Raw genomic sequence first — 14,464 nt, forward strand, 5'->3', positions numbered from 1 at the left:
TTGGTCGTTTTTTTCAACTTACAGTAATATGCTGTAAAAAAAACTCCTTACATTTTACAGTAAAATCCATTGGTCATTTTTATAGTGTACAATTTGATGGATGACTTGCTTCGAAATCATGAGCTGAGCAGATATTTAAGTATTTATTTGGATTTTGAGCAAAAAAGTTTGATAATATAATATTTGTTGCAACATTGGACACTATTTTTTCCCTGTCAAACTAGAAAAAAAAACCCTTAATACCTTTAGTAAGAAAATAAGAAAGTAAAGAAAGAAAATATAAGGTATTTTATTGACACATTATTTCCAGGCTTTTGCGGGCCATATAAAATGATGTGGAGGGTCGGATCTGGCCCGCGGGCCTTGAGTTTGACACCTGTGCTGTATATGGAATGTGTCTGTTACGCTGAACTATGTGGTGTCGCATGCACTGAAGAAGCTTCATTAAGACCTGTGCTTGATGACGACAGTGAAAAATGGCAATATGTCAGCTTGTACACTTCGAAAAGATGCCACAAACATCCTCACCTTGAAATTGCACTCTTTGAAGTACACCATTAAGATGGAGCATTTTGGTCTCTGCTAGTATATCGTGGATAAGTGCGCATGTCATTTGCATGGCCATTTAAGTGTTGATATTTCACTGTTTGCAGTCTAATAATGTTTATTTGGTGACATGTTGGGTAAATACTATTTGTGTTTATGTTTTATAACTGTGTATTGACACAACGATCAAACAGGAATACATGAATGATTTTCTCTTTCCCACTGAATCAATCTGTTTTGATTCATGACGCTCCCGAGGGTCTAGGTAGCACATTAATGACAACACAGCATGTTGTTGAAGAGAATGTTCAATTATATTGATATTTGTAATGATGTGTTATGTCTTGATACGCCTCCTGTGGTTTGTATGTTTGTTGGGTAAATAAATCAATCGGATTGTGGTGCTGTTTTTTATTGTACAGATAAAAAAACAAAACAAGTTTGTATTCACAGTCATATTTCTTTCCATTACCAATCTAAATTAAATTATTCATTTCCATTCATCATCTTCACTCACACCGAGCACAAGTAAACATCAGATTTTTATCACCTATGATTGAGTTATTCCGTTCGGTTTGGTGTCCAGTATGGAGGGAAACACTGACATGAACAGACATCTAAATAAGCACACCTGAGGAATGACACACATACAGACACACCATTCCCGCCCCTTAATAGTGTCAAGTGCGAATTGGTGTTCAAATGCACATGCACACACTCACACACAAGTCCACGCAAAGTCTTTAAAGGGTCCGCATCTTCATTTCTTAAGACCAATAGTCAAACTCCACCTGACAAACTGCACACTCCAGCTGTGTCAAAGGGGGAAGTCATTGATTTTTGTTGTTGTATCTGAGGTTAAAAGGTCAGCCACGGCTGCGCGTACAGGGTTGCTTTTGCCGCCGCGGTTTCAAGATGACGTAGCGCCGGTAGCTGGTGTGGCGCTCGGACAGGAACGGGATGTAAAATGCTCTGAAGACAGGAGAGGACCTACAAATGGATAAAAGTGGCCATTTTGAGATTCCTTTCAAAGTTGTTTTAATTATTTCCTGTGTAGAATTGGAATGTACAAATATATTTGATGCATTTATTCAGTGTTTTAAAGGGAAACTATGATGATGTGTGTCTTTTCTGACTTATAACTATTGTTACAATGTTGGATACGTATGTTAAACAAAGCCAAAGCATTACATCATAAGGTTCATGCATTAATAATAATTATAATAATAATAATAATAATAATGGATTAGATTTTTATAACGCTTTTCTAGACACTCAAAGTGAGAACCCATCATTCATTTACACCTGCTGGTGGTAAGCTACATTTGTAGCCACAGCTGCCCTGGGGTAGTCTGACGGAAGCGTGGCTGCCAGTTCGCGCCACTTTGCTAGGGTGTTTTCATTTAGTTTTAATGCATTTTGTTATGAGGGTGTACAAGAGGTATATGATTTCATTATATTACATATTGTAAGTGTGTTGATTGAGATTGATTGAGACTTTTATTAGTGGATTGCACAGTGAAGTACATATTCCGTACAATTGACCACTAAATGGTAACACCTGAATAAGGTTTTCAACTTGTTTAAGTCGGGGTGTGGAATACCTGGATGCTTGCAAAAAAGGCTTGTAGGCGATGACGTTCCACTCCTCTTTGTTGGCTGCGTATCGTGGCTCATGTGGCGTTTCTTCTTCTGTGTCGAGGTCTACCAAATAGTGGCACTGCCGCACGTCTACCTGCATGGATCGACACACTGGTCATGTACTATAAGTGTTTTTGCTAATACAGGAAAAACAAATAAGTGTGTTTCCCACATATCTGCTGGGCTCTTCCAGGTTCTGGTCGTTCATATTAGCAGGGATGATCTGTGTGGCCAGAGGACCGGAGGTGTACGGCTGGGGGAGCTGACCTTTGAACTCACTTTGGATGAAGTGTAGTTGCCAGCTGGAGATCAAAAACAGGAAACTTAGTGGACAAATACACATTTGATTGTGAAAGTAAACAGTGGTGAGGCAGAATACAAAGGCAGTGGACTCTAAGCCTCAAAGCTAAATCTGCTCCAAATCATCCATCCATCGTTCAACTCCATGCCAAATGTAGAAAATTTAAGCCTACTGAATATAAGCATGTTGATATGTGAAAAGCAAAGTTCGATTAATCGAGTAATTGGATGAACCACGTATTTTATGGAAAATAGTTTAAATAAATGAGGATTTTATGCTTACCATAATTTTCTTTTTTTTCTAATCAATACACATAAATGATAAATGATAAATGGGTTATACTTGTTTAGCGCTTTTCTACCTTCAAGGTACTCAAAGCGCTTTGACAGTATTACCACATTCACCCATTCACACACACATACTGATGGCGGGAGCTGCCATGCAAGGCGCTAACCAGCAGCCATCAGGAGCAAGGGGTGAAGTGTCTTGCCCAAGGACACAACGGACGTGACTAGGATGGTAGAAGGTGGGGATTGAACCCCAGTAACCAGCAACACTCCGATTGCTGGCACGGCCACTCTACCAACTTCGCCACGCCGTCCCCTCAACATTGAAATTGCACTTTTAACATGTGTGCATTAATAAGAATAAAAAAATTAAAAAAACACTCTGCGCTGTTCGCCACCACACAGATCATGGTCCCCACACACTACCGCTCATGTGCGCTCTATTGAAGAAACTATGTGCATGTATTTAAAGTACCAATAAAGTGGAAAAACAAGTTGCCTCTATGTTGAAGCTATTATCATATATATATGATGTATGACAACGAAAGACTTATACAGTTAGCGAGTAAATAGATATGATCAAAATAGTATCAATCTTACGAAGATTCCCAAGCCATTTTGAGAGCTAATGAGCTAGCTAGACACGTGATCACGCGACGAAGAGGTAGGAACCGCAAATTCTTCCCCACCAACATCAATGCAAATCATGCAGGCTTTGTGAGAGCCAACAACGATTACTTTGGGACAAATGATGGTCCAGAAACTTCTATTGTTGATCCTGAATACAAGGAGAATGAGCTACAAGTTTTAGAAGCTCTGCTAAACAGATCCAGCTTTAGTTAAAATTAAAGTTAAAGTACCAATGATTGTCACACACACTAGGTGTGGTGAAATTTGTCCTCTGCATTTGACCCATCCCCTTTGATCACCCCCTGGGAGGTGAGGGGAGCAGTGGGCAGCAGCGGTGCCGTGCCCGGGAATCATTTTTGGTGATTTAACCCTCAATTCCAACCCTTGATGCTGAGTGCCAAGCAGGCGAAACACTAAACACCATGTAGCAGTATTGCTAAGTGCTAAACAAGAAATACAAACTACAAACATAATAAAACAATAGCTTAGTGTACAATGTCTGTTCTTACTTCGATGACGACAAATAGGATGTCCATATCTTCCCGTTTAGATGAATAATGAATCTCGATGCACACAAATGGTTAACAAGACACTGTCTTCGGTTGTGTGCGTTTGTTTCTATCTCCGTTTATGAATTGAATGTCACAGATGAACAATTTTTTGATTTATGGCTAAATCATACTAATATCCAGATGAGAGGCATGATTTATGATCTAGAATAACTTTGACGAACCGAGACGCGATGATGCAGGAGCAGCAGGACATCACGGCCAGCTCACAGTAAAGCAGGAAAGGGCTATTTAGCTTTGTGTAATCAATCCTCCGCTAAAAAATGGTTTGTCTGCGTTAGCGCTTATAATAACAACATAGCTAATATTTGGTTAATATTTAGGTCACGATGTGTATATGAAGTACTGTTGGCAGGTTTTGGATGGTTACTTAGAGGGTTTTGTGGGGGGATTAGAAAGCCCCCATTGACAGACTATGTATGTATTTATTTATTTAAGACTTATAATGCATAAAAAAAGAAAAACATATGTGTTCATGTCTCATATAGGGATTGTGAATGATAGACAGCACATCTCTCTCTAATGTTTGCGTATTTGCAGTAAGACTGATCTGATACTATGGTCAGAGTGCAGAAGTGTTACTCCAGTGACGTCAATCGACGGAAATTACCAAAGACGTTCGGAGCAGAATATTCAAAATGGCTGACCGAATTTGTGGCATTTTGTGATGTTTAGACGGTGTTTTCACATACTTTGGGGATTGTAAATACAATTGGATATGGTTTAATGGATAAAATGAAACACAATTAAGCATATAAAGTCAACTTGTATTTCCACTTTACTGGTACTTTTAAGTTGCAGGCACTCCATTCGTTCCGGATTTTGGCAATTTTTATGAGTTACACTCATTAAACAATTAATCGAAGCAAAAGAATATAAGTGTAAGCTCTTTTTCAATCGATTAATCGTTGCAGTCCTAGTTGTAGTTATTTCCTATATTACAAATACAATAAGAAATATATTTTCTTGAGCTCAAGATGCTCCAAAATCAAGCTTTGCTCTGTTTTTGTTTACTTGCTGTTTCAGATAAATCTTTTAAGGCAACAGACTGTTTTGGTCTGAGTAAAATGTGCCCTCTGCCAAGTGAAATCCATTATGACTCCATTACTTTGACAACTGATCAGTCAAATTACAAAGCAATGATTAAGAATGCCAATCCCTACTGACTTGTGTGGAAGAAGGAAGCTGCTGGGGAAGCGGTGCCACTCCTTGCCCACACACACACTAACTGGTCTGCCTTCGGGGACTGAGTGCAGAGTGGTATCTTTGGCGATGCGGTGAAACTCTGGGTATAAGTCCAGAGGAGCGTGGTAACCTGTAGAGAGGAAGAAAACATGTCAAGCCAGGATAGAGAGATGTACATGCCCTCACACATATACCTTTGAAGAGGGCAACAGAGCGAGAGAGTGACATCACAGCGAAGACCACAACTGCACTAAGTGCCAGCCAATTGGAGGAGACCGTGTAGTGCTCCAGTCGGTAGCGCTGGAACAGGAAGTGGTAGCATTTCTGCAGGAAGGGAACGAATGACAAAATGCAGCTTGGACGGGGACCGCTATAACAGGGACACACCTGCAGAGACGAGAGGGCCACTGCACCACTCAGGCAAATAAGAGGATAGATTGGAAATAGAAAGCGCTCCTCTTTGTGAGGTCGAGTGAAGAAAATCAACATCCACAAATACATGGGGGACAGAGTCAGCCAGTATGGACGGCCCAGGTTCTGCACTGCAGGAAACACACATGAGAGGCGACTCGTGGAATCACAAGAGCAGCTATTACAACTAAGGGAGGCTGCGAGGAACATTCCGCACATGATCTCAATTCTCGCACAAGCTGCTCACCATGGAACTTGTGTAGGAGTGTCTCCATGAGAGCAGTGAGTGGCAGGGAAAAGAGTGCCAGAACAAACACCAGGTTGAAGTTCAAAGCCCCATTTATGAAGTAGAAGTGCCACGGCTCTGTGCCTGGAAATAAAAGACACAAAATACACATTGATGTGATCAAAGTCCAAAAAAATAAAACACGGAGTTTGGTAAAACAGCGAATTACATCAACTGAGACCCATGCAGATTACATCCATCCACACCAGGATAATAAAAATATTAAAACATTTTTAGTAGTATATGTACACTACTGCAAACCACAAAAATAAACAGGTTAATTAATCAATAAAACTGAGAATCATTAACTTTTAAAAACACAAAATGCTATAGACCAGTGTTTCTTAACCGCAAAGCCGGGCCGCCAAAAAATATCTCTTTCTCAGCTGTGGTTTGTGTGGGCCGTCAGTAGTGGTTCTCAGTTGTAATACACGTCTCCACCACTTGTTGCAGTAAAGACAATATCAAACAAACAGAAGATGTCTGGAGCTAAAGTAAGAATAATAATAACATATTTTATTCGTATTGCACTTCACATTTGAATAACAAATCTTAAAGTCATAGAAAGGTTTCTTAAGCGCAAAAAATATGACTAAAGTGGTGAAGCTGTATTTTAATATGCACTTAAATTGTATTGACAGTTTATTTAAGAAACATATAAATGATTGTTTATTATTAAATTGGTTAGAATTTATTTTAGAAACTGTGTAATTGTATGTCAATTGATTATTTATGAGGTTTGTGAGTCCCTTTTTTTGCTGACTATTTGACTAGTATTTATTTTGTAATCAGCCTGACCAAAGCCTTGATAATAATATTTGAGATTAACACATGCTTTCATATCAATTGAATACGACTAAAATCAAGAGTAAGATTACTAATTCAATGTTAATATTAGAGTGGGCCCTGTTCCCCTCTGTCATGGAAAAAATGGGCCTCAAAGTCCAAACGTTTATGGACTGCATGAAGCCTCTAATCAGTGTGACACGAAAACACAGGCAAATTAGGTGAATGGCTTCAGGCTCCCTCTATAGACCACAAAAGGGAATAGAGCTTTATGAAGGGTATTCCTTTTTCAGTAATTCTTAGATGACAAAGTAAAATGTATTTAACAACAAAAAAATCTATGTCTAAGGTCAATTTAAGTGTTATGGATGTATAATTGGCTTTTTAAATGGGCACAATGCCACTTCTGACTTTTATGCCTAGTACTTGTGCCAACATGATATAAAATATTACATTAGAGGTGCGTGCTAATTACCATACAGATCGGGCCCATGTGGTGTGAAGACATTATAGAGCAGAATATTGAGAGGGGCGACCACTAGTTTGCCATAAAAGAAAGAGTCCACTGCAACCAAGGGACCCTGAAAAAGAAACCGTGCATCTTTTTTTAAATATTTGCATTTCGTTTACATTAAAGTTGAACTCCACCAGTAATTGTTGCCTTTTCTTACCAGTAAGACCAAGACAGCAAAAGCTGACCAGGTGATAAAACTCTTCCATTCCCGCTTTAACACCAGCAGATCGAAGGCAATCGGCATCCTGTTGAGCGGAGAAATTATTGTACATATTTTCATTCACAGCATGCAGTTGATAAAAAGTCATTCTGATTAACATTGCTACCCAATCAGAGCGGAGAACGGCCATCCAACGAAGGCGCCAGCGGCTACACCCGTTATGGCTAACGGCGTGAGGTCCTGGAACCATCCTGTCATGGCGATTAGCGTCGTGTACATACAGAACGAAGAAGGCAGGAACCCTGCAGAGAAGAAGAAAGTCTACTCTTACATAATGTTGACAAAGACAGAACACAATTTGTGGAAGACCAACCTGCAGATGAGCAGAACATTCCGGTGCTCAGGACGAGAAACGCCAACATCAGGCGGCCGACGTGCAAACCAAACTTCTTACAAACGGCCCTGTCGGAAAGTGTTTTAGTTTGATCTTATTCTGCTACAGTATTAAAATGTTTAGGATGCTCTTATTCTGGCAATTTACTCTGCGACGTCATGTCCTGTCCATCACATCCTCTGCTAGTATTGGCTCATTAATGGGATTGTGAACAGCACTGTGTGTTCCTCACCAAAATGTAATTTTATGGCAAATATAGCACTGTCATTCATGTTCCCATGCCTATAATTTGTGTTAAATGTAGCCTTCACTGCATATTCGTTTGCAACGATGTTGCCGCATTCAGCTACAATTCAATGCTCAATTTTCGTTCTCTCAATGGTGACGTAATTTCTTTATACAGCAGTTACGCTATTCCACCACTAGAGGTCCCCAGAGACCATGTTTAAAGAGGAACTGCACTTAAAAGAAATGTTGTCTATCATTCACAATCCTTATGTTAGATTAGAACACATGTTTTAATTTGTTTATGGATTCTAACTAGTAAATAATTGCTTACAAAAGTCAGCTAACAATGGAGTCAATGGTCATTTACTTTTTTCCGCCCATACAGAACTCCAAAATAATCCAAAAGCCTCCATCATCGATTTATATAAACAATGTAAGTATATATGTAATGTAGTAACAGACACCTTGATAATAACATGTACTATTTATGTATTTTGCTCATTTTAAGCATACAGAGGCATATTAATTTTACAGATGCATCTTAATGTTCGCTTTTCCCTTCAACAACAATAACAACACTACTACTCATGGCAGACTTGTGAGAGTCAACAAAAACTACTTTGGAACAAATGATGATCCAGAAACTTGTATTTTTTACCCTGAATATAAGAAAGATGAACTACAAGTTTTAGAAGCTGTGTGCTAAGCGGATCCAGTTTTACTGAAACACTACGCATCATGCAGCAGTATCGCTAAGTGCTAAACAATGAACATAAAAAAACAACCACTTACTGTACAATGTATGCTCTCACTTTGATGCCAACTGATGGGATGTTCGTATCTTCCCGTTTAGACTGGGTATTAATCATAACTCTCACGCAGGTAAAAAAAATAAAAAATTCAAGGTGCCGCAAACAAGCGTCTTTTCGTGACTTTCTTACCATTACCGGGTATAAGTTGGATGTCAAAGTTGACCAACTTCTTGGTTTATAGCTACAACCTTCTCCTATACAGGTAAGAAACACGATTTATAATCTAGAAATAACTTTTACCAACTCAGAGGCTCAATATAGCAGCATAAGCTAGTTAGCTCCCTAGGATCACGGCGCCACACTAAAAGTAGTTTGTCTGCGTTAGCGCTTGTAATAACAATATCACTAATACTTGGTTAATATTCAGATCACAAGATGTAAATGGAGCATTGTTGGCAGCTTTTGGATGTTTTTTTAGAGGGCTTTATGAGCGGAATAGTGTACTCCAATGATAGGCAAAATTCCAAAAAAGTGCAGTGCTATTTTTATTTTTATCGTTATTTTGTATTTGTTCCTTCTAGACCACACGCGCGTGCACGCACACACACTCACACACGCATGCACACACAGACACGTACACGCGCACGCATAATTATTAATCCAAACTTCAACCAGTAAAGCCTCTCTGTGCCCTACTCTCTGGAGTCCTTGTCCTAAGAAGCTATCAGACCAACATTCTGCATCCAAAGTGACCTCCTCTAAGACAGGCCCTGTGTCACAGACAAACTCAATGATTATCGCTAAAACAGTATATGCTAAAATTACTGCAATTCCCAGGTTGCCTATAGTCAACACATGCATTGTCTCAGCATTGGCATTAACAGCTGTGGCTGTAGGCGAGGTCATCCTTATTAGCTGCATTTAAAGTGTAATGTGTGGTCAGCATCCATTTGTAGGTGTCTGGAATGGATTATTTAGATTTACATTGTTTTCTAAGGTAAAAATTGTTTCGGTTTTCATACAGCCATTTGGAAATGAGAGATACCACTGTATTTTCACTGCTCACTAGATACACATGCACATCCTCATTATATCCAATACTAGAGTTGTATCAGAAATTCCGACTGTTCAAAAAATGATGAGCTTTTTATCATATGGAGAAGTGTTATACTAATAAGCTCATGTAGCTAAATAAGGAGACCAAAATATTAGAAACATCTCTCAACAACATTGCTAACTCACTTGTAGAAATAGAGCTCACAGACACAGCAGGAGAAAGCGAGGACACACCGCACAAAGTAGAACACCAACACCTGCAACCAAATTGTAAGAACAGGGCTTGAATTGTTTTTTATTAGAGAGTGATGTCATAAACTGAAAGCATGTGCAGAAGCTTACAGTACCTTGTTTGTCTGTAGTACATGAGCGTGCAAACAAGCCGGGAGGGCGTGAAGCCACAGGTAAGCGTAGGACCTGATGGCGTACAATGGAGAATATTCCCACGTTTGCATCCCCGTGCCATATAGCAAATAGTGCATCTGTCAGAAAAAATATCAACAATTATATACATTAACAGCAATATTAAAGTACTTAAACATCAGTTGAGGTGGGTTTTGTTGTGCTCACAGGCTCCCAGTAGTTGAAGGTCTCATCGCAGTCTGAGATGTTGCTGAGCAAGGCTGCACAGAAGCGGGCTGACAGCAAACATTTAAAGGCAGTCGAGCCCTCCGGTGCCCATACTTGACCACCGCGGCTTATTGACCTGCGGAATATAAAGTACACACAAATTCCTTAACACGTCTTGCCAGCAACAACATTTGGGACACGAACACAATCATGAGTTGACATCAGAGCAAATGGACAAAGTGGGACAGCAATGTTCCATCATAAAAAGGTTAATTGACTTGTGTATGTATACATATTGCTTCTATGAAGTGTTTTGAAATAAGAGCTGTCTCTCGACTAATTGTATGCTTTAAGTTACTAGCAAATATTTGAGATACAAGCATCCCCGCCATTAGTTGGCATAGAGAATGCCACAGTGAACCTCATAAGATCCGCTCAAAATATCTGGTCTAAACTTACCGTTTTCTAACCATAGGAAGGAAGTAATTGAGAAGAAAGATATATATATATATATATATATATATATATATATATATATATATATATATATACACACACATGTGTGTATATATGCATATAAATATGTGTATACATATACACTTATATACATATATGTACATATATACACACATATATATATATATATATATATATGCATATAAATATGTGTAAACATATACACATATATACACACACACGTGTATATATATATATATATATATATATATATATATATATATATATATATATATATATATATATACATATACATATATGCATATAAATATGTGTATACATATACACGTATATACATATATGTACATATATACACACACGTATATATATATATATGTATACATATATATATATATATATATATATATATACACACACACACACACACACACACACACACACACATACATATATACACACTAGAGATGCGCGGATAGGCAATTATTTCATCCGCAACCGCATCACAAAAGTCGTCATCCATCCGCATGCACCCGAACCAACATTTTATCAAAACCACACCCGCCCGCCATCCGCCAGTTGTTATATATCTAATATAGACGATGCAAGCATATTAGTGAGGTTATAAAGCTTTTGCCTGTTAAAGAAAGGAGACTGATCCAATTCAGCAGAGACATTCAATGCGTGATAATATTATTTATCATTATTATAGTATTATTGTCATTTCCATTAAGAAAGTGTTGACTATTGTTGCCAATGCCCTCAGATCAGGAGTGCGTTCCTCACACTTTGTGTGCGCAGTTCCAGCAAGCAGAACGATGCTTTTAAGAAGTTAAAAAAATGTTTTAGAAAGACTAGACCTATATTTTCGTTAGGTAAAAAAAAAATTCTGAATTTATTTCAATGTATATTAACTTGTTAACGTTATAATGCTCAAATAGGGACGAGGGCGGGGTGCACAGTGAAACAGTGAACAATTTCGCGACAAAGATGAACCTTTATTGATTGATCTGCAGCCATGACAAAATATCAGACAATCTCCATTGTCAACGACAGGCAGGAAAATAAAGATAAACACATAGCCTATGTTGTAGGCATAGGCATATAGGCTCATACGTTTTTAAGTTGAAATAAAAAAAATAAAAAAAATGTGCCTCATAAGCCTTAGGCTGTCAATCATGCGCACAAACTTAAATTATACAATAACATATGTATGTCATCCCTATTTAAACAAAAATAAATTACATAAATAATAATAATAAATTGCCTGCAACTTATTGGCCAAGGCAAAAAGCTGAAGGGGGGAAATCAAACCCATCAGACTGCACTTTATCATCAAACTTGAATTATAATGAAAATAGACGGTCGCGACAAACAAAGCAGGCTAAATGTCCTTACATTGTCGCCAATCGGAGATGCGCTTCACTTGAAAGCGAGGCCAAATAATTAACACACAGTAGTATATCTCGAATAGAAAAAACCACAATAAACAACGCAATTGCCTTAATTCCTTTGCTTTGTAGTGCGCCCAAACAACACGTAACCATCAAAATTATTCAGCTGACCGAACTCAATATAGGTTAGACATGGGCTTATTTGGTATAGCCTATAGGTAACGTAGACTAATTCGTTTAACATATCCAACCCTATGTCTACTTACTTTTTTTTTTGTTAGCACTATGCAGGAATAAAATGGCATCTACAGTGCCAGGATTCAGGCGAGAGCGCCTGGCCTCTAAAATGCGCCCTGCTGCGCTGAAGGAGCGCTCACTTGCGCCATTTGTGGCTGGGACGCATAGGATTCTCTTGGCAAGGTGTTGTAGTCGTGGGAATGATTGTCCTTGTTTCCCCCAAAAGGAAAGTAGATTTTCCTCTGCTGATCCGTCGAGATGCAAGTTTGTAGAGGAATAATCCTCTACTTCATCAACAAGTACAGGTGTATCATCCTCCCATTCTGTGAAGTCAATCCTTTTCTTTTTCGGTGATGCACCATCAGCTCCACCTAAAGGACCGATAAAATCTATACGTTTTTCGTATGTGGGTAACAACATTTAACTATGTATATATATTTCCGAATTGGTTCAACCGCAACCCGCCCGCATCTATTTAAAATCTATTTTTTTCGTTTATGTCACCCGCCCGACCCGCGGATTATCCGCGGACTCCGCGGTTGTGTCCGCAAACCACGCATCTCTAATACACACACACAAATACAAACACGCACTTACACACACACACACACACACACACACACACACACATACTGGTTATCATTTGGAATGGGGACCAAGTTTTTGATCATCACTTGTGGGGACCACCCTTTCTACAGGTTGTGGAGACATTAAAAAAATAGGTAAAATGGCCACTGCCCAGTTAGCTCATACACGTCTTTAAATCTCTGGATTGATGAAGTAATGTGCTGATCATTCTTACTGGGCACCCTGGGGAAAAAAGAGTTAATATGGTTCATGGGTACCAAATTTAAATAATTTTGCATAATTCACACAAATTTGTACGTGACTACTGAGGACCATTTAAAAAAAAAAAGTCAAATTAAATGTGACATGATCCTCAGAATACAGCACTACAGCTGTCCTCTTATAGGAAGTTTCACCAGGTGGAAGTGATTAACTATACACGGAAGAAGTGTGAACAGAGCAGCGAGTGCAGTACCAGCTACGGCCCGATGAGGGGGCTGCTGTGCAAATGTCTCACACTCAAACTAACCAGTAAACATGTTTTATGGGCCAAAGCTTAAAAATCACTTAGGCATCTTCCGAATGGATCTGACTATCATTTAAAAAGGTTTCCCTTTAGGGGACCTGTTTTGTTGTCCCCATACCGTCCCCTAAAGGTGACTGTGTAAACAGAGCGATGTCCCCATTAAGTAAGCATTGCCAGAACACACACACACACACACACACACACACACACACACACACACACACACACACTGTTGTTTTTTTGTAGATTACTACAGCCTGTAGTGGTAATACTGTTTCTTACACCATGGGGTTAGTTCAATAAATCGGCTCAGGTGCAGCTCAATATGGATATTCACCTTGGTATTGACACGTCATCGTAAAAGTTAATTTGATTTCAAATAACGTGTGCGTAACACAATGCCGTCTTTGATAATCCATATCGACATTTTGTCGCGATTAGTAGCTAATGTGCCATTAATGAGACGGCAGGGGAGAATGAATGACCAACGGTGTCAACAATAGGCTCTAAAGTATACTACAAACAAGGCAGATAACACGTTGAATCTTAAATACTGCAGATACTGTTTTGCTGAGGTTTTATATTTATATATTAGAGGGACAAGCGGTAGAAAAACGGATGGATGGTATTATAGTAGTAGCTAGCTTGCTAGCTTCTCTGGCTGTCAGTCATCTGCCCGAGAAGGGCATGACAACACCGGTGTGTAAACAATAGCTCTCGTCCTGGCTCCTACTCACTCTTGCCGAGCCTCTGTGGCTTTACTCTCATCGGCCCCTTTTTCCTCTTTCGGCAGCCGAGTAGCCTCGGTGGGCACATTGACGTTACTCGCATCTTGTCTGCTGCCTCGTCTGGTTCGCTGGCGGAGCGCCTTGGCTGCCATGTTTAGAGACGAACGTCCGAGTCGACGTTCGTTCATTTCCGTAAACGTTCGGCTCGTAACAGGTCACGTG

At 39.2% G+C, this 14,464-nt stretch overlaps 1 protein-coding gene across 2 annotated transcripts; it reads right to left on the bottom strand.

Annotated features, from left to right (window-relative positions):
* Window positions 1-915: 915 nt before the first annotated feature.
* On the bottom strand, window positions 916-14,439 carry alg9 (ALG9 alpha-1,2-mannosyltransferase). 2 transcript variants are annotated; one of them, XM_061962470.2, is made up of 15 exons: window positions 14,252-14,439; window positions 10,317-10,452; window positions 10,094-10,228; window positions 9,933-10,003; window positions 7,690-7,778; window positions 7,483-7,618; window positions 7,314-7,401; window positions 7,118-7,223; window positions 5,818-5,940; window positions 5,547-5,701; window positions 5,354-5,483; window positions 5,142-5,289; window positions 2,360-2,489; window positions 2,151-2,281; window positions 917-1,536 (listed from the first exon to the last, which is right to left on the bottom strand). In XM_061962470.2, the coding sequence occupies exons 1-15, from the start codon at window positions 14,428-14,430 to the stop codon at window positions 1,413-1,415; spliced, it is 1,881 nt and encodes a 626-aa protein (XP_061818454.1). In that variant the 5' UTR covers window positions 14,431-14,439; the 3' UTR covers window positions 917-1,412. The 2 variants fall into 2 exon arrangements, with proteins under 2 accessions (XP_061818453.1, XP_061818454.1); XM_061962469.2 differs by having other exon boundaries at window positions 916-1,536; window positions 5,354-5,701.
* Between the last annotated feature and the right edge of the window lie 25 nt (window positions 14,440-14,464).

Source organism: Nerophis lumbriciformis, linkage group LG09 (assembly GCF_033978685.3).
Source record: "Nerophis lumbriciformis linkage group LG09, RoL_Nlum_v2.1, whole genome shotgun sequence".
NCBI lineage: Eukaryota > Metazoa > Chordata > Actinopteri > Syngnathiformes > Syngnathidae > Nerophis > Nerophis lumbriciformis.